The sequence below is a fragment of the Salvelinus alpinus genome, chromosome 2 (genome assembly GCF_045679555.1).
Source record: "Salvelinus alpinus chromosome 2, SLU_Salpinus.1, whole genome shotgun sequence".
In the NCBI taxonomy this organism is placed as follows: Eukaryota; Metazoa; Chordata; class Actinopteri; order Salmoniformes; family Salmonidae; genus Salvelinus; species Salvelinus alpinus.
Window position 1 is genome coordinate 88,880,408 of NC_092087.1, and position 19,494 is coordinate 88,899,901.

Here is a 19,494-nt window from a genome sequence, read left to right on the forward strand (position 1 = left end):
TTTGTTTTGTTATTAAAGCTTAATAGATTACATTATTACGAAAACATTGTAACTTTAAGAGTTTTCCTAGTCTATGCTTGATGTTTATATATTGTACGTTGTGTGGAAAATGTCCAAATCAAAGAGAATGTTTTGGTAAAGATGAAATGTGAAGTTAGATGTCTAAAATTGGATTTGAGTAAAATCCAGACCTTGCCTCGTAACTAGTTACGCCCAGAGAATTTCCCTAAAGGCGGTTACGCCCACTTCTGACCCGAGGGTATAAGACCTGTGAGTTAAGAAGTAACATATCAGACTAAGTGACCCGAGCTGCAGCCATGGTCTGAATAGTCAACTAACCCAAAACGCAACACAAGGTTGAAGACAAAGAAATCTTTTTTCTACCCATGCTACGGATGAGTAGCTGTGTCTAAGTGGGGGAATTCAAGCCGGACCACCTAGCCTCCACTCTCCATCGAATCGTGGTATCTACTCTGTTTCATTCCTACGCTGTGAGCTCTCAGCTACAGAGCTGTCTGTCCTCAGAAGACTCCTTTCAGAGCAAGGGTGAGGGAACAGACCATTAAACCAAAAGGACACTGACATCGTGAGGACAACCAGAGAGTTGCGCCGGACAAGTGCGTCATTGAGAAGCCTAAACGACCCACGCGGAACTTCCCATCTGAGACCTCCAACACGTAACTACATCATGATATTCTGACCCATAAGAGCGGCAGTTCGGGGCAAGGCTAGGGTTAAAATACGCATAGCTGACAAATGTACCCAAATTTATATTTATCTCGTGTACTTTCTCTTTTTCTCTCTCTTTTAAATCCCCATGTTGGGTAACATGCGCCATAGTGTGTTGGCCCGTTATACTAAGTTCTATTCAATAGCCTAGACTGTGTTTTGTGTATGTGTATATTTTATCATAATTTTAGCTTTCTAGTAAATAAATAATCAACTAAGATTGGTGTGGTACGAACTCATTGGTGTGTAACGCTCATCTTCGGGTGAAAGAGAGGAGGACCAAGGCGCAGCGTGGTAAGTGTTCATGATGATGAATTTTAATGCTAATCCAACAAACAGAACACTAACAAAATACAAAACAACAAACGAAGTGAACAAACGAACGAAACAGTACCGTGTGGCGAACAAACACTGACACGGCAACAAACACCCACAACTCAAAAGTGAAACCCAGGCTACCTAGAGAGAAAGAGAGAGAGACAGCGATATTTAGTTTTTTAAACTTTCACTTTCACTTAGCTACCTAGTTTAGCCTACTTAAAGGGGAATGGAAACACTTTAGGAAGTAAATATAAGTAAAGAGATGTATTCAATCCACTAATACTAAACATGTGCATTTATCATAAAAACATCTCTATATTTAGTTTTATGATCGTCAACAAGGTTGATTTGAGCTATTGTCAGCGCCATTTTAAATTGCCATAGTAACGACTGGCGCCAGTGCGTCACTAGCAGGAATCAGCAAATTGTCTGTGGTACGAAGAGAGTGAGGTTAGGTGCGGACAACGAAGATGACAACAACAAGTAGTAATTCAAACATGAACTGTATAGCGGCAGGCTGTATGAATTGGCTCCCCAAAAAATCCCTTGGTAAACTACCATCTGCTGCCCAGTGTAGTTACCATTCCTTTCCAATAGATGGCAGCCAAAGATAGTTGAAGTCACTACATTAGCGACAGGGACACGGGATTAGTGCGCACTGAACGTAGTTTTATCTTCAAAGCAAGTTTATCTGGTTACGCTTGAACACGTTGTTATAGTGGACAAGCTAACTAATACAGTACTATTTTTACAGAAGGCGCAGGCATTAGATCTATGTCTTAGGCTAGGCTAGATTTACTAAATGAAGTGGTTTTATTCAAACTTTTATTCAATGCCTTTGCTTCTGGCTATGCGCACCTTATGGAAGAAACGACACATGCAGATGACACGCCGTACACCTCGTCCAATTCTCCCTTGTGCCCATAGGGTGAACTGGCGATTAACTTGCTAGCCTGTATGCTCTGCAAATAAAATCATAAGAAAAGTTAGTCTGATACCAAACTAAATCACAATGTATTTATAATGAGCACGTCCCATTATTGGATAGAATGAGATTTCATGAATCATGACGCCGTCTGCGATTCGAACTCTGGTCGTTCAATCTAATGGTAAATGTGTTACCAGCGTGCCAAACAGAGCTAATGATAAACATTGTTATAGGATACTGATTATATATAGAGCACCTACCCACTACTGATATTAACCTTAAACAATTTATAATGAAGCCAGGAAGTCCTTCATAAGGATTAGTGACACGTCCAATAAATACATCGCCATCCAGACAGACTGACAGGAACCTCTGACTGAATGTAATACAGCCACTATCCGCTGGGATTTTGTGCTGTATCGCTACCATCACTCTACAATACACACACTCATACTCTAGTCTAGCGGCTAGGAAATTACCTGGCAGCATCCCCACTCACACCAGTTTGTTTTTGCCTATGCCAACCCTCTAGCTGAGGTTTTTCAGGCGGCATGTCTGTGTTGTTACTGCTACGAGAACGAACTCTTTGATCGGGGGCAACGATCGGCTCAAACATGAACGGCTCCAGTAGGTTTATTGGCTTCCTAACTAACATTATTTCCTTCTCTGTAATAAACTCATTCTCAGAACACAGAAGGCTGTTGTAAAAAACACCTGTCTCCAGGATACATCTTCAAACTAAGGGCAACCATGCCATCTGTGACAGAGAGGGAGAAGCGTTCGTCCATATATATACGTAAGAGTCTAGCTGGCAACATTTACAGATATATGTTTCTAATTTTGTCAGGAAGTGGTTTTTATTGCAAGTTAAAGCGCACTGTTAGCTAGCTAGCTTGCTAGCTAATGTTACATGTATGATCTGTGTAGTAATGTTATTTGTATCTCAGAAATCTATTTGCATTGCTAGTTATAGCCTAATGTTAGCTAGCTAGCTAACATTGAACCTAGTTGGTTAGCTTTAGCTACCTGCTAGGTTTGACATTCAGTATGGGTTGGGGTTATTGCCACGTTGAAAACAACTGGGAACTCGGAACTAGGTACCCGGAAATCTCTGACTTCCTATTTAAGGGCTTTCAAGAAAACTGGGAACTCCAACTGAGAAAAAATAGTTTCAAGGTCATCCAACTCGGAATTCCATCTCGGGAACTCAGGCCTCTTTCTAGAGCCCCGACTTTCCGACCTGAAGATCACTTACGTCATGATTTTACCTCGCATTTTCCCAAGTGCCTAGTTGTCTTGAAAGCACCATTTGGTTCATTGTTTAGCTAGCTAGCTACTAAAAACACTCAGAAAAGTGGTTCTGGGTAAGAATAATCTAATAATGATCAAATATTTCTACAATATTTGTCTGGACACTTTACATGTTTTACATTGCTACTATGCAAATATGCAAGTAACCATTTCAATGTACACCTTCTGCATCCTGCGCATGTGACAAGTAAACTTAGATTTTATTTGGTATAGTGTGTGTTTACCAGAGACGGTAATGTGAAGAACAACATGACCTGCATCAAAGTCAGATTAGGTCATAGGTCAAGGACTAGATAAAGTGTATTTTGTCTACTACTTTCACCCCTTTAAGTCTTGAAATCTTTGGTTGTTTACTATTCTACCTTACTCACCCTGTTTAGCACCTGGCCTCACATGTGAATCCTTAAAGAGATGGGTGGGACTTAAGAGGGTGTGAACGATGCTAAATAGATCTAGACAAAGAAGAGCTCTCCAATAGGTGTACCAAAACATTCAAGGCCGTTCTCAAAAGTGGGGTTACAAGTTTATCAACTTTCAATGCAGAATTACTTCCCGTTGTTCCTCAACTGGAGTGTATGATATACCATTTTCTAGCTCCAAGTCTCTACTTTAATTCAATGTAAAAAAAAACACAATTTCAAATTTTGCTACATAGGACCGAATCGAGCCGGTCGGTCACATATATACAATGAGCAAAGTGATGCTGTTTTTATGTGGCTGCTATGAAAGTGAACTATGTTTGCGTGTCATCAGGTGTGTATTCATTACATTACCCTCAAGTATACACTGAGTGTACAAAACATTACAAACACCTTCCTTACATTGAGTTGCATCCCCCCCTTTTCTCCACACAACAGCCTCAATTCGTCGGGGCATGGACTCTACAAGGTATCGAAAGCGTTCCAAAGGAATGCTGGCCCATTTTGACTCCAATGCTTCCCATAGTTGTTTCAAGTTGGCTGGATGTACTTTGGATGGTAGACCATTCTTGATACGCACAGGAAACTGTTGAGCATGAAAAACCCAGCAACGTTGCAGTTCTTGACACAAACTGGTGCACCTGGCACCTACTACCATACCCATTCAAAGGCAATTAAATATTGTTTTTTGCTCATTCACCCTCTGAATGGCACACATACACAATCCATGTCACAATTGTCGCAAAGATTAAAAATTATTATTTAACCTGTGTCACGACTTCCCCTGAAGTTGGTGCCTCTCCTTGTTCGTTCGGCGGTCGACGTCACCGGCTTTCTAGCTGCCACCGATCTACGTTTATTTTTCTATGTTGTTCTGTCTTGATTGTACACACCTGGTTCCCATTAGGTTATAATTTATTCCCTATTTAACCCTCTGGTTCCCACATGGTTTTGTGTTTGTTCTTTGTTTACTGTTCAAGACTTCTGTGAGCTGGTGTGGTTTTCCCTGCGTGGAAATCACTGTTTCTTTTCAAGTAAAGTACGTCTTTAACTCAGTTATGTGTCCTGCTCCTGACTCCGTCCTAACCCCTGCACACTGACACTTGACAACCTGTTTCAATAAGGGATCATAGCTTTCACCTGGATTCACCTTGTCAGTATTTGTCATGGAAAGAGCAGCTGTTCAACAAATTTTTAAAGTCAATACTTTCCGAATGAACTGTATATATAAATATATTTCATTAGGCTGTATGTATTTTTATATATAAGCCTATTGTAAATGTGTATTATTGTAGCGTCACCATTTTCATTGCAAAAATAAATGCAAATACATACATATTTAAGATACATTCATTTGACATAGGTAATGAACAGCCCATTAATCAGCACAGCAATTGATAAAACAGGACTATGTTTTCAACAAAAGGGTTTCTGAGCTTATGTCATATTGCACAGGTAAACTAATGGTTACATAAATCAGTAATGGAGACAGGCTCTATAGACTTCTATATATGAGTGTCCATATTACTGTGTCCAACACACCACCCCTTGTTGTTATGTTGGGCACTTACTGACCCCCCCCCCCCCCAAAAAAATCGTAATGATATGCATTGCTAAAATAAATACATGTAAATACAGGCAGCCGTCACATTACTACAAAACAAACCAGTGTAACGTCTGCTTCCAACTCAAAAGGGCCACCATTGTTCCTGTTCCCAAGAAAACTAAGGTAACTGAGCTAAACGACTGAGCTAAACGACTACCGCCCCGTAGCACTCACTTCCGTCATCATGAAGTGCTTTGAGAGACTAGTCAAGGACCATATCACCTCCACCCTACCTGACACCCTAGACCCACTCCAATTTGCTTACCGACCCAATAGGTCCACAGACGACACAATTGCAACCACACTGCACACTCCCCTAACCCATCTGGACAAGAGGAATACCTATGTGAGAATGCTGTTCATCGACTACAGCTCAGCATTTAACACCATAGTACCCTCCAAACTCGTCATCAAGCTCGAGACCCTGGGTCTCGACCCCGCCCTGTGCAACTGGGTCCTGGACTTCCTGACGGGCCGCCCCCCAGGTGGTGAGGGTAGGCAACAACATCTCCACCCCGCTGATCCTCAACACTGGGGCCCCACAAGGGTGCGTTCTGAGCCCTCTCCTGTACTCCCTGTTCACCCACGACTGCGTGGCCATGCACGCCTCCAACTCAATCATCAAGTTTGCGGACGACACTACAGTGGTAGGATTGATTACCAACAACGACGAGACGGCCTACAGAGAGGAGGTGAGGGCCCTCGGAGTGTGGTGTCAGGAAAATAACCTCACACTCAACGTCAACAAAACAAAGGAGATGATTGTGGAGTTCAGGAAACAGCAGAGGGAGCACCCCCCTATCCACATCGACGGGACAGTAGTGGAGAAGGTGGAAAGTTTTAAGTTCCTCGGTGTACACATCACGGACAAACTGAATTGGTCCACCCACACAGACAGCGTTGTGAAGAAGGCACAGCAGCGCCTCTTCAACCTCAGGAGGCTGAAGAAATTCGGCTTGTCACCCAATGCACTCACAAACTTTTACAGATGCACAATCGAGAGCATCCTGTCGGGCTGTATCACCGCCTGGTACGGCAACTGCTCCGCCCACAACCGTAAGGCTCTCCAGAGGGTAGTGAGGTCTTCACAACGCATCACCGGGGGCAAACTACCTGCCCTCCAGGACACCTACACCACCAGATGTCACAGGAAGGCCATAAAGATCATCAAGGACAACACCCACCCGAGCCACTGCCTGTTCACCCCGCTATCATCCAGAAGGCGAGGTCAGTACAGGTGCATCAAAGCAGGGACCGAGAGACTGAAAAACAGCTTCTATCTCAAGGCCATCAGACTGTTAAACAGCCACCACTAACATTTAGTGGCCGCTGCCAACATACTGACTCAACTCCAGCCACTTTAATAATGGGAATTGATGGAAATTATGTAAAAATGTATCACTAGCCACTTTAAACAATGCCACTTAATATAATGTTTACATACCCTACATTACTCATCTCATATGTATATGTATATACTGTACTCTATACCACCTACTGCATCTTGCCATCTTTATGTAATACATGTATCACTAGCCACTTTAAACTATGCCACTTTATGTTTACATACCCTACATTACTCATCTCATATATATAGACTGTACTCTATACCATCTACTGCATCTTGCCTATGCCGTTCTCTACCATCACTCATTCATATATCTTTATGTACATATTCTTTATCCCTTTACACTTGTGTGTATAAGGTAGTAGTTGTGGAATTGTTAGGTTAGATTACTTGTTGGTTATTACTGCATTGTCGGAACTAGAAGCACAAGCATTTCGCAACACTCGCATTAACATCTGCTAACCATGTGTATGTGACAAATACATTTGATTTGATTTGATTTGATTTACTACTACTCCTAAACACAACCCACCATCACTGTCTCATGTTAATATTACTCCTAAACACAACCCACCATCACTGTGTCTCATGTTAACACTACTCCTGAACACAACCCACCATCACTGTGTCTCATGTTAATACTACTCCTAAACACAACCCACCATCACTGTGTCTCATGTTAATACTACTCCTAAACACAACCCGCCGTCACTGTCTCATGTTAATACTACTCCTAAACACAACCCACCATCACTGTCTCATGTTAATACTACTCCTAAACACAACCCACCCTCACTGTGTCTCATGTTAATACTACTCCTAAACACAACCCACCATCACTGTGTCTCATGTTAATACTACTCCTAAACACAACCCACCATCACTGTGTCTCATGTTAATACTACACTCTTACTTTAGGGCCATTTTCAAAATGTCTCCACAACATTCTATTGCTCTCAGTGTCCTTAAAATAGCATGCAAAATAATTATATGTGAAACCCCATGTACAATACTGTATCAGATTAATATGCAGAAATGCATCTACAGAGTATCCTGTACTTAACAGAAAAACAAAACAACATACATTCCAATAGCATCACCATGCACATAACAGGATACAGAAGTTCATGTTTACAAAAATTATAAAAGATACATATTTTAAGATATCGTCAAGCATACTTACAGAGTGAAGGGTAGACGTGTTGTAAGTCAACTTACTGTCAGTCTAAATAAACACACTGAGTGTGAAGTTTGAGATCTGTGGTTGATAAAACTTTGAATGAGTCAGTGTCCATAGAGTTTAATAGAGGGCGTATTTGTTTCAAATCCTGTTTTAGCATGGCTAAAGCCATTGAATACACCATTTCAATTGGTTTACCAACTGTCATTAAACTTATGGAAGTTGAAGAAGACATTAACTTCTTTAAAATCGAAATAGCCCTCAATGGCACTTCCCATTCTGTTACAGAAGCTGTCATGACAAAGATGCATAGATGTACCCTCTATCCAATTCTATGTTAGGGACCAAGAAGCTGATGCAGAGAGGGCTTCCTTCCTCAGTCACACAGACAGTGTTCGAAAGCATCAGAACTGTGATGTATCATGGGTAAATTGTGACTGACTGATCTATAAATAATATTGAGTAGTTATTCATCATGCTAGGTGATTTGTAGATCTCGACTCGCCTATGAAGTCGGCTGCAATGTTGAACACTCCCACATTTACATAACATTACAGCATTTGAAACAAAAATCACTTTCAAGTCATGGGACCGATGTTAATATTTCATATGCTAACATTCTCACATCATATTCAAATCATCTATAAGTGACTTTGTTGAGCTTCACATTGCTTTTTATAGTTTTGGATGATTTGGACGTGATGTGCGAAAAATGCTAATATTGGTCACATGACTTGAATTGGATTTGTGCCACAAATGCTAAAACATTATCAAGTGGAAACCGTACCAGGGGAAACTAAACCAAAGCATGGATTGCTGTCATACCATGTCCATAGACTGCTTACAGGGTAAGGAAACCAATGCTAATTTTCCTGGAAAATATTCTAGATATTATAGCAATATGTTAGTTCTCTTCAGGCCAGGTCCTGTGACGGTTCACTTCAGTCCAGTTTATGGGGTGATTCTCCTTTGTCCAGGTTCTGTGGTGGTTCTTTTCAGTCCAGGATCTGTGGTGCTTATTTTCAGTCCAGGTTCTCTGATTGTTCTTTTCAGTCCAGGTTCTGTGGTGGTTGATAACCGGAGGCTGATAAACGGAGGGCTGAGCATCTCTCAGAAGAGCTGTGAACGTGTCACTGGGGGACACACTCTGAGAGAGACAGCGACACAGGAAACACAGTATGAGAACTATACACGCTCTATAACATTCTCTTTCACTCCTACTTTCTGTGTCCATCTCTCTCCTCCTCCACCTTTTACTCTCTCTCTCTCCTCCTCCTCCTCCTCCTCCTCCTCCTCCTCCTCCTCCTCCTCTCTCTCTCTCTCTCTCTCTCTCTCTCTCTCTCTCTCTCTCTCTCTCTCTCTCTCTCTCTCTCTCTCTCTCTCTCTCTCTCTCTCTCTCTCTCTCTCTCTCTCTCTCTCTCTCTCTCTCTCTCTCTCTCTCTCTCTCTCTCTCTCTCCTCCTCCTCCTCCTTACTCTCTCTCTCTCTCTCTCTCTCTCCCTCACTCACACTCTCTCACACACGTAAGTACTATATACAAAATAAACACATACATGAATACATTAAAACATACTTATTGCCAGTGTATCATAGTCAGGGCCCTTGGTTCTCATGTTCAGAGCTGTGTGCCAGTCAATGATAGGGTCAGGATGGACACTATGGAGATAGAAAGAGAGAGAGCTGTGCCAAGGTGACAGTGAACATTGTAGAAAAGAGAATATTGTGACACAGTAAATTAAAGTCACCAGGTGTGGGGGTGGAATTTTAACTGATATAATCACCTGTGTGTCTGTTGTGGCATCACTTCCTCCTGTGGATCTACTGCTGAGGGACAGAATGAGTTTTGCTCTCTAGTGACCTCTAGTGGAAGTTGATATATATCACATGTAAACCTGGCTAGTTTCTGTGGTGGTTCTCTTATGTCCAGGTTCCGTGGTGGTTCTCTTCAGTCCAGGTTCCGTGGTGGTTCTCTTCAGTCCAGGTTCCGTGGTGGTTCTCTTCAGTGGCAGGGTCCCCTCACATTCTGAAAGAAGACACACTGAATTATCAATTTACACTGCCTCTACCATTTTTATGGACACACACACACACAAACACACACATTTACTGCCAGGGTGTCGTACTCTGGTGACCTGGTCTTCATGTTCAGAGCTGTGTACGTGTCACTGTTACAGTCAGGACGGACACTCTGTAGAGAGAGAGAGAGAGAGAGAGAGAGGTAACAATGAAAATAGTATGAAAGAGTGTCGTGACACAGTAAATGAATGTAAATGGAGGTGCAACTCAGGGTTTCCCAAACTCGGAGCTGGGACCCCCTGGGTGCACGTTTAGTTTTTTACACTACACATGATGATGGGTTTGTTATTTGAATAAGATGTGTAGTGCTAGTGCAAAAAAATGACATGTGCACCTAGGGGGAACCGAGTATGGGAAACCCTGGTTTAACTGATATAGTCACCTGTGTGTCTGCTGTGGCATCACTTCCTCCTGTGGATCTCCTGTAAAGAGGGACAGAGTGAGTTCCTGTCTCTACTGACCTCTGGTGGAAGTTGATATGTTACTAATACAGTTTAGCAGTTAAGGGCGTTGGGCCAATAAATACATTTATGAATGAATGAAGTTAATAACAAATCAGAGGTCTAAGGTGAAAGAACAATACAAACATCAATGTTCCCTTCTTCACTCACCTGAACCACATGAGTCCAGAGAGACAGAGGATGAGAACCAGAACAACCACTATGATTCCTACAGCTGCAGTCAGAACTGAGGACTGTTTCACTAAAAGATAATGTAGATGATACGAGTGCTGGCATGTTATAAACTGAAAATAAACGTAGTACAGGACAATAATACAATGTTTGTTAAGGGATCTCATCTCAACGTATATATAATTAAAAAACATTATAAGCCAAAGTGTAATTATTAATATTAGTTTGAAACGTCATTTTGTGTTGAAATATATAAGATGAAACTTCACCTGGTAAAATGATCATCAGAGCTGTAGAGTTCCTAGATCCTCTTCCATTCCAGGCCTCACAGTGGTAATGTCCATTGTCCTTAGACTTGAAGTTACTTATGTTGTAGATCTGTCCAAATCCATTTAGAAAAGTCTCATTTTGAAAGTACCAGGTGTATCTGTCCACAGGTGGGTTGGCATCACTGCTGCAGGTCAGAGTCACTGAACTGCCCTCCACTATTTCATCAGAGGGACTGACTGACACTGAGGTGTTCTTTGGAGCATCTGGTAAAGGATAATTTGTCAGAGGGGTAGGACAGTAGTATGTTTACGACAGTAGTATATTTACAAATGACACGTCATGTCAAAAATATATTCTCTGTTAACATCATAAAACTAAAACTCTAACTCACACAAAACGTTAACAAATACTCATTTGGAGATGATATGCTTAAGGACTAATTAATTTAATTATAATTGTTTTGCTACCTCAGCATTCAAACACTGAGCTGTATTTTACTCACACTTCACATCCATGTTTATGGTCCTAGACCTGTCTGTCCCCATCTCATTCTGGGACTCACAGTAGTACTCTCCAGTGTCAGATGACTGGATTTGACTGAAGACATGCTGTGGTCCTGTCATACTCTGATAGTCACCTCCATTCTTCTTGTACCACCAGGTGTAACTCTGCACAGGTGGGTTGGCATCACTGCTGCAGGTCAGAGTCACTGAACTGCCCTCCACTATTTCACCAGAGGGACTGACTGACACTGAGGTCTTTGGTTTATCTGATGTAAAATACCAAATGTTTTATCAAAGTAATATTATCAATGAGTAAAACAATTATTTTGTCTAAAATGATTGATAAAGTAAGACATCTCTTTTGCCTGAATGCATGATACTTGCTAAGTAGAATACTGTACTATTGTACTGTACTCACACACTGCAGGAGAGCTGAGATCCTCATGGCCTTTTACAGCACAGAAGTAGCTGTCTACAGCATTAGGGTAGACTGAATAGAGGGACGTCTTCTCAGTTACAACCTGTCCATTCTTGTACCAGATGTAGGTGGGGTTGTCAGTCAGAGTACAGGTGGTGATACAGGTCAGTGTCTTATCCTGATGTCCACCAGTCACCTTCACCTGAAGACCTGGAGAATAAACAATATCACTGTAAATCCCTTTATCACTGACTTATCACTCTAATACAAAGATGGAAGAAATCATATGTTATACAGACATAAATACAAACCAAGACAATGTTCCTGAACTAAATGGAATTCAACAGTTTAACTATATTGAATGTTACTGTACCTGTGACAGACAGAGTGACTCCAGGACTTCCAGAATATTTCCCTCCTTCCTGATCTGTTAATAATCTGAACCAGTACGTAGCTGAGTCTCTCTCTCTCAGGTCTGTGATTCTCAGGGTACAGTCTTTCTTCTTATCCCCATGATACTCCAGACGACCTGCATACTCTGAGTCCTGACCTAGATCTTTAGGTTCTACACCAGTCCCCCATTCAGTGCACCAGAAGGTTGATGTGACTGTACCTCTGGGATAGCTGAAAGAGCAGGATATGTTCACTGTTGACCCCTTTAAAGCACAGATCTTCTGATGGGTGTAAGTCACACTCCAACAGTTCTGACCTGAAATACAAGACAATATAACACCTTTATGAAATTCTTAATTACAATATCTACTGTATACACTTATGCTGTTACGTTCCTCAGCAAGAAAACCTAAAATGTAACCAAAACAAAAGTGGGAATTAACAAAAGAGTCACTGACAAAGACAAAAATGAGACCAGTGGGTTCTGAAAGACACTCATGGGGGTGTCCATTGAAAATTGACTATCAACAACAACTGGAACCAAAAAGACATGAGCGCCCACAACATTTGCCCAAGAAGAGGCAAACAAAATAAAACTCCACATGCCAGCACAGTTGTAACACATACTGACTAACGAGTGACGCCAATCGGGGCACCCCACCTCCAAATATAAATGAAAAAAAAAATCAACAATGTTTAAATCATATGCTGTGAAAGTAACCAGGAAGTGACTATCCCCTCAGCTTTGTAGTTTTTAAACTTTGGTAGTTTTTTTTTCATGGGTCTTCAGTGCTCAAAAAGTAGTGCAATGGTGTACAAGTGCAATAACGTAATGAAAGGTATCTGGTAGAAGTAAATTCATCCATTGACTGCATTTTCATGAATTTGATTATATATCTTGAAGCTCGTTCAACACTGCGAGGCAAAGCATACGGAACTAAAGCAGAAGTGGACGTCACATTCACAGCAAATTAAATACTGATTGTCTGACAACCTGAAACAAATGTTGTATGTAAAAGTCCACACTTACACACTGCAGGAGAGTGGAGATCCTCATGGTCTTTTACAGCACAGGAGTAACTGTCTGCATCACTAAAGGAGTCTGAGTACTGGCTGGAAGTGTCCTCCTTTACTTTGTGTCCATTCTTGTACCAGATGTAGGTGGGGTTGTCAGTCAGAGTACAGGTGGTGATACAGGTCAGTGTCTTCCAATACTCCCCTCTTGTCCAAATTCCCCCAGTTACCTTTAGATCTGTAGTTATGAAACAACAATGGAGAACATCTGTCATTCAGCACCATTCCAAGGTTCTCATTGAAAATGTAATATATCATTAGAAATCAAATTTCAATTCAAATGTATTTATATAGCCCTTCTTACATCAGCTGATATATCAAAGTGCTGTACAGAAACCCAGGCTAAAACCCCAAACAGCAAGCAATGCAGGTGTAGAAGCATGGAAGTGGTAACTATACTCTTCATGTCAGAATAAAGAACAATGGAGAACGTCTGTCAGTCAGCACCATTCCAAGGTTCTCATTGAAAATGTAATAAATCATTAGAAGTAACTATACTCTTTATGTCAGATTACAGAACCTGTGACAGAGAGAGTGACAGCTGAGCCAGATGTCCATGAGCCTGTTGTAAATGAGAAGTAATATGATGTTGAATCCTCCTCTCTCAGGTCTGTGATTCTCAGGGTGCAGTCATTCTCCTTATTCCCACGGTACTCTATACGATCCTCATATTCATCTTGGATTTGAGTCCAGCTCCAACTATTCCATTTGTACCACTTGGTTGTTGTGACTGTATGACCTCTGGGATATGTGTAAGAGCAGGACAGATCCACTGTTGACCCCTTCAAGGTACAGATACTATTCTTGGTGTAGGTCACACTCCTGCTATTCTGACCCAGTACCACTGAAACACAGTCACACAATGTAAAGGGTATCAGAATTAAGTCAAGGTCTTTTGGCTCACACTGACTGTAAGGTTTGTCCACACTTTGTTGCCATAGTTGCTGAGTTAAGTGTGAATGGAAACCACAGATAAGCATCACTCAGTGAGGTGTAACTATTTAAAGTGAAGTGGAGATGCCTAACAGAACACACCAGAATAACATTATGATTCTTATCCTTTGAGAAATGTCTGTAGATTGATAAACAGAGCAACTAAAAGATAAGAATGAGACCATACCTGCTACAGACCAGAGAAAGACCACCAACACACTTCCTGCTGTTCTCAAGGACATTGTTGCATCTCCCACCCTGCAGTCTTAGAAACATAAACAACAACTCACTCTATAGCTGGTGAATAACTCCAACTAATACATTGAAGTATAAACTGTAAATGGGGTACCGGGCCTCATTACTGAAAATGAACCAGGCTCATATTGTGTTGTGTTGTATTGTGCTGTATGGTTGTCTATGTGAATACTGTCTGTCTGTAAGTCTATTGCACTATGTATGTAATGTGTGTGATGTGTTGCATGTCTGTCTACGTCTGTCTATTTAGACTGACATGTTGCAAAAATAAATTCCTAATATATACAATAGTCATCATCATCATTATAAACAACAACAACAACAATAACTTATTGAACAGATCTGTAGTACTGTAAACACATATTTCTATATTGATTGTTCTGAAGCTGTTTTATTCTCAGAACCCCAAATATAGGAGGATAAATGTTCAATCCTCTAAGGTCTGTCAAGCTGTACAGCAGCCTAAAGACTGACCACCAGGTTCAATGATAGCTCCTATCCCCAAGCTGTGAGGAAAAACAGCCAGTGACTCACACACACACATGCACAGAGTGCATCTGTAGTGAAGGTCCATGAGTCCCATGGAGTCTGTATCAAAGTCTAGAGAGCTGGTTGTTATGGATGTAGAAAAGTTAAAACACACATCCTACACAGTATAGATGTCAACCCTACTCCCTATCAGTCTGGTCCTGAAGGGCCCTCAGATAAATCCACTGTGTCACACACACACTCACCCACGCCAGGGGAGACACTTTATGAATACTGGCCCTGATGCAACAACCAAAACACAGCTCAAAACATAACAAGAAGTAAATGATACATTACTCTCAAGTACATTACTAATGACTAAATACAGGTAACCAAAAACTATATTTTAAGATATTGTCAAGAGTACTTACAGAGTGAAGTGAAGGGGACAGGTCTGTACAGTGAGTCAACTGACTGGTAGTGATATAGTCAAGAGTACTTACAGAGTGAAGTGAAGGGGACAGGTCTTGTACAGTGAGTCAACTGACTGGTAGTGATATAGTCAAGAGTACTTACAGAGTGAAGTGAAGGGGACAGGTCTGTACAGTGAGTCAACTGACTGGTAGTGATATAGTCAAGAGTACTTACAGAGTGAAGTGAAGGGGACAGGTCTGTACAGTGAGTCAACTGGCTGGTAGTGATATTGTCAAGAGTACTGACAGAGTGAAGTGAAGGGGACAGGTCTGTACAGTGAGTCAACTGACTGGTAGTGATATTGTCAAGAGTACAGACAGAGTGAAGTGAAGGGGACAGGTCTGTACAGTGAGTCAACTTACTGGCTGGTAGTGAGTGAAAACAAGTAGCTGATGCAGAACTGTCCTTCCTGTTTAGACATTAACATCCACGACAACCAGATCAACACGCCAGAAAAGGGTTGTTACTGTATTTGAACAGAAATGTGTCAAAGACAAGTCTGGGCATATATTTATTTTATTTTTTAAAAATTGTCAATTTCCAATGTGATCTTTATACTACATACAGAACCATGTAAACAATGTGTTGACAATACTATTTATAACGTTAACATTTTAATGACCTACCTTGTCCTTCTGAGTTCTGTATATACATTTTAAAGTTCCATGATGTCATTCAATTAGAACCCATTCCATTTAAAACCCATAACCATCAACCCTCATCATCTGCATCAAAGTGATACTGAAGGTTCCAGTGTTCTAGACTAGAGCTCTCCCTACTGGCCTCTCAACATTACTGCAGTGTTCTAGACTAGATTTCTCACTACTGGCATCTTAACATTACTGCAGTGTTCTAGACTAGAGGTCTCCCTACTGGCATCTCAACATTACTGCAGTGTTCTAGACTAGAGCTCCACCTACTGGCATCTCAACATTACTGCAGCCTCCAGTCATGATGTCCTCATTCATTTGGGAAGTAATGGGAATAAAATGAATGTTGTTGTGTGTTCCCGTCATTCCAGCCATTATAATGAGCCCATCCTGCTGTATACCAGCCTCCTCTGTTGTACAGTACTGGTAGTAGCTGAATCAAGGAAAGGCATGATTGAACATCGCCATAGCCTGATGTACTGACTGTGTGGTCTATTGTAGTTTGCTGTCCATAAATAATGCCATTTAGTTATCAAAAGCAACATACAGTCTTTGTGCATATGCTTAAGATATGGGTGGTCACGGGAACAAAACCCATCACGTTGCAGGTGCCATGTTCTACCAACTGAGCTACAGAGGACCATATTCTATAAAGTCTAATGTGCATATATAGATTTCTGATATGATTCAGGAGGCCTGTCAGAGGACAGACAGGAAAGTAGAACAGGAAAGTGACACTGAGTGTGTGCATCTAAACCAAAAAATCCACAACCCACCATCACTGTGTCTCATGTTAATACTACTCCTAAACACAACCCACCATCACTGTATCTCATGTTAATACTACTCCTAAACACAACCCACCATCACTGTGTCTCATGTTAATACTACTCCTAAACACAACCCACCATCACTGTGTCTCATGTTAATACTACTCCTAAACACAACCCACCATCACTGTGTCTCATGTTAATACTACTCCTAAACACAACCCACCATCACTGTGTCGTATGTTAATACTACTCCTAAACACAACCCACCATCACTGTGTCTCATGTTAATACTACTCCTAAACACAACCCACCATCACTGTGTCTCATGTTAATACTACTCCTAAACACAACCCACCATCACTGTGTCTCATGTTAATACTACTCTGAAAGCTCAACCCACCATCACTGTCTCATGTTAATACTACTCCTAAACACAACCCACCATCACTGTGTCTCAGGTTAATACTACTCCTAAACACAACCCACCATCACTGTGTCTCATGTTAATACTACTCCTAAACACAACCCACCATCACGGTGTCTCATGTTAATACTACTCCTAAACACAACCCACCATCACTGTGTCTCAGGTTAATACTACTCCTAGAGCTCTTATGAAGTATCAACTCAATCACTCTTACTCCTACTTTCACTCTCCCCAACAATCTATTGCTCTCAGAGGCCTGAAAAATAGCATGCACATGTCTTATACTTGAAACCACGTCATTAAACTCACCGAAGACGAAAAAGAGGAAATACCTGCTTTAAAATGGAGACAGCCCTCAATGGCGCTGCCCATGCTGTCACAAAAGACAGTGTTTTTCTGCACTTACAAATGCATGTAAAATATTAACCCAAATACATGAAACACCATCCAAATATCTTACGCATAGATTCACATGCAACGCATAATTCACACTCAAATGTTCTATGTAGGTCTACATTATGTATGTCTAGGTTAACAGACAAACACACTGTATGTAGGTCTACATTATATATGTCTAGGCTAACAGACAAACACACTGTATGTAGGTCTACATTATGTTTGTCTAGGTTAACAGACAAACAAACTGTATGTAGGTCTACATTATGTATGTCTAGGCTAACAGACAAACACACTGTATGTAGGTCTACATTATGTTTGTCTAGGTTAACATACAAACAAACTGTATGTAGGTCTACATTATGTATGTCTAGGCTAACAGACAAACACACTGTATGTAGGTCTACATTATGTATGTCTAGGCTAACAGACAAACAAACTGTATGTAGGTCTACATTATGTATGTCTAGGTTAACAGACAAACACACTGTATGTAGGTCTACATTATGTATGTCTAGGTTAACAGACAAACAAACTATGTAGGTCTACATTATGTATGTCTAGGTTAACATACAAACACACTGTATATAGGTCTACATTATGTATGTCTAGGTTAACAGACAAACAAACTGTATGTAGGTCTACATTATATATGTATAGGTTAACAGACAAACAAACTGTATGTAGGTCTACATTATGTATGTCTAGGTTAACAGACAAACAAACTGTATGTAGGTCTACATTATGTATGTCTAGGCTAACAGACAAGCAAACTGTGTGTAAGTCTACATTACGTATGTCTAGGTTAACAGACAAACAAAACAACAACATCAAAATATTGTCAGAAGCTTAAATTGTCATGTCAGGCAGAAGTTTGAATTGTCATGTCAGGCAGAAGTTTGAATTGTCATGCCAGGCAGAAGTTTGAATTGTCATGTCAGGCAGAAGTTTGAATTGTCATGCCTGGCAGAAGTTTGAATTGTCATGTCAGGCAGAAGTTTGAATTGTCATGCCTGGCAGAAGTTTGAATTGTCATGTCAGGCAGAAGTTTGAATTGTCATGCCAGACAGAGGTTTGGATTGTCATGCCAGGCAGAAGTTTGAATTGTCATGTCAGGCAGAAGTTTGAATTGTCATGCCTGGCAGAAGTTTGAATTGTCATGTCAGGCAGAAGTTTGAATTGTCATGCCTGGCAGAAGTTTGAATTGTCATGCCAGACCGAGGTTTGGATTGTCATGCCTAGCAGAAGTTTGAATTGTCATGCCAGACAGAGGTTTGAATTGTCATGCCAGACAGAGGTTTGAATTGTCATGCCTGGTAGAAGTTTGAATTGTCATGCCAGACAGAGGTTTGGATTGTCATGCCTGGCAGAAGTTTGAATTGTCATGCCAGACAGAGGTTTGAATTGTCATGCCAGGCAGAAGTTTGAATTGTCATGTCTGGCAGAAGTTTGAATTGTCATGCCAGACAGAAGTTTGAATAGTCATGCCAGACAGAGGTTTGAATTGTCATGCCAGACAGAAGTTTGAATTGTCATGCCAGACAGAAGTTTGAATAGTCATGCCAGACAGAGGTTTGAATTGTCATGCCAGACAGAAGTTTGAATTGTCATGCCAGACAGAGGTTTGAATTGTCACGTCAGACAGAGGTTTGAATTGTCATACCAGGCAGAAGTTTTATGACTAGAAACAAATGATAATGAAAAGATAGACATCATCAAGCATACTTACAGCATGAGGAAAGCGAGGAGAGAGAGGCGAGGTGAGCTTACTGTCCAAGCAGAGAATGAAACAGAAGGGTATGAGTTCTGTGGTTGACAGCAACTAGATGTACTGAGGGGCTGAAAGGTGCTGCAGAGCTGGCTTCCTGTCCTCATGATGCCTCTTCCTGTCAACCAGCATGTCGGTGAAGG

At 41.1% G+C, this 19,494-nt stretch overlaps 1 protein-coding gene across 1 annotated transcript in view; it reads right to left on the bottom strand.

Moving 5' to 3' along the window:
- The window catches only part of LOC139541532 (B-cell receptor CD22-like), a 97,715-nt gene extending 86,101 nt beyond the window's left edge, over window positions 1–11,614 (bottom strand). The window contains exon 1 of the mRNA XM_071346276.1: window positions 11,322–11,614. Within this exon, the coding sequence (XP_071202377.1) occupies window positions 11,322–11,442 (121 nt within the window). The 5' untranslated portion in view covers window positions 11,443–11,614. The remainder of the gene's footprint in view (window positions 1–11,321) is intronic.
- Between the last annotated feature and the right edge of the window lie 7,880 nt (window positions 11,615–19,494).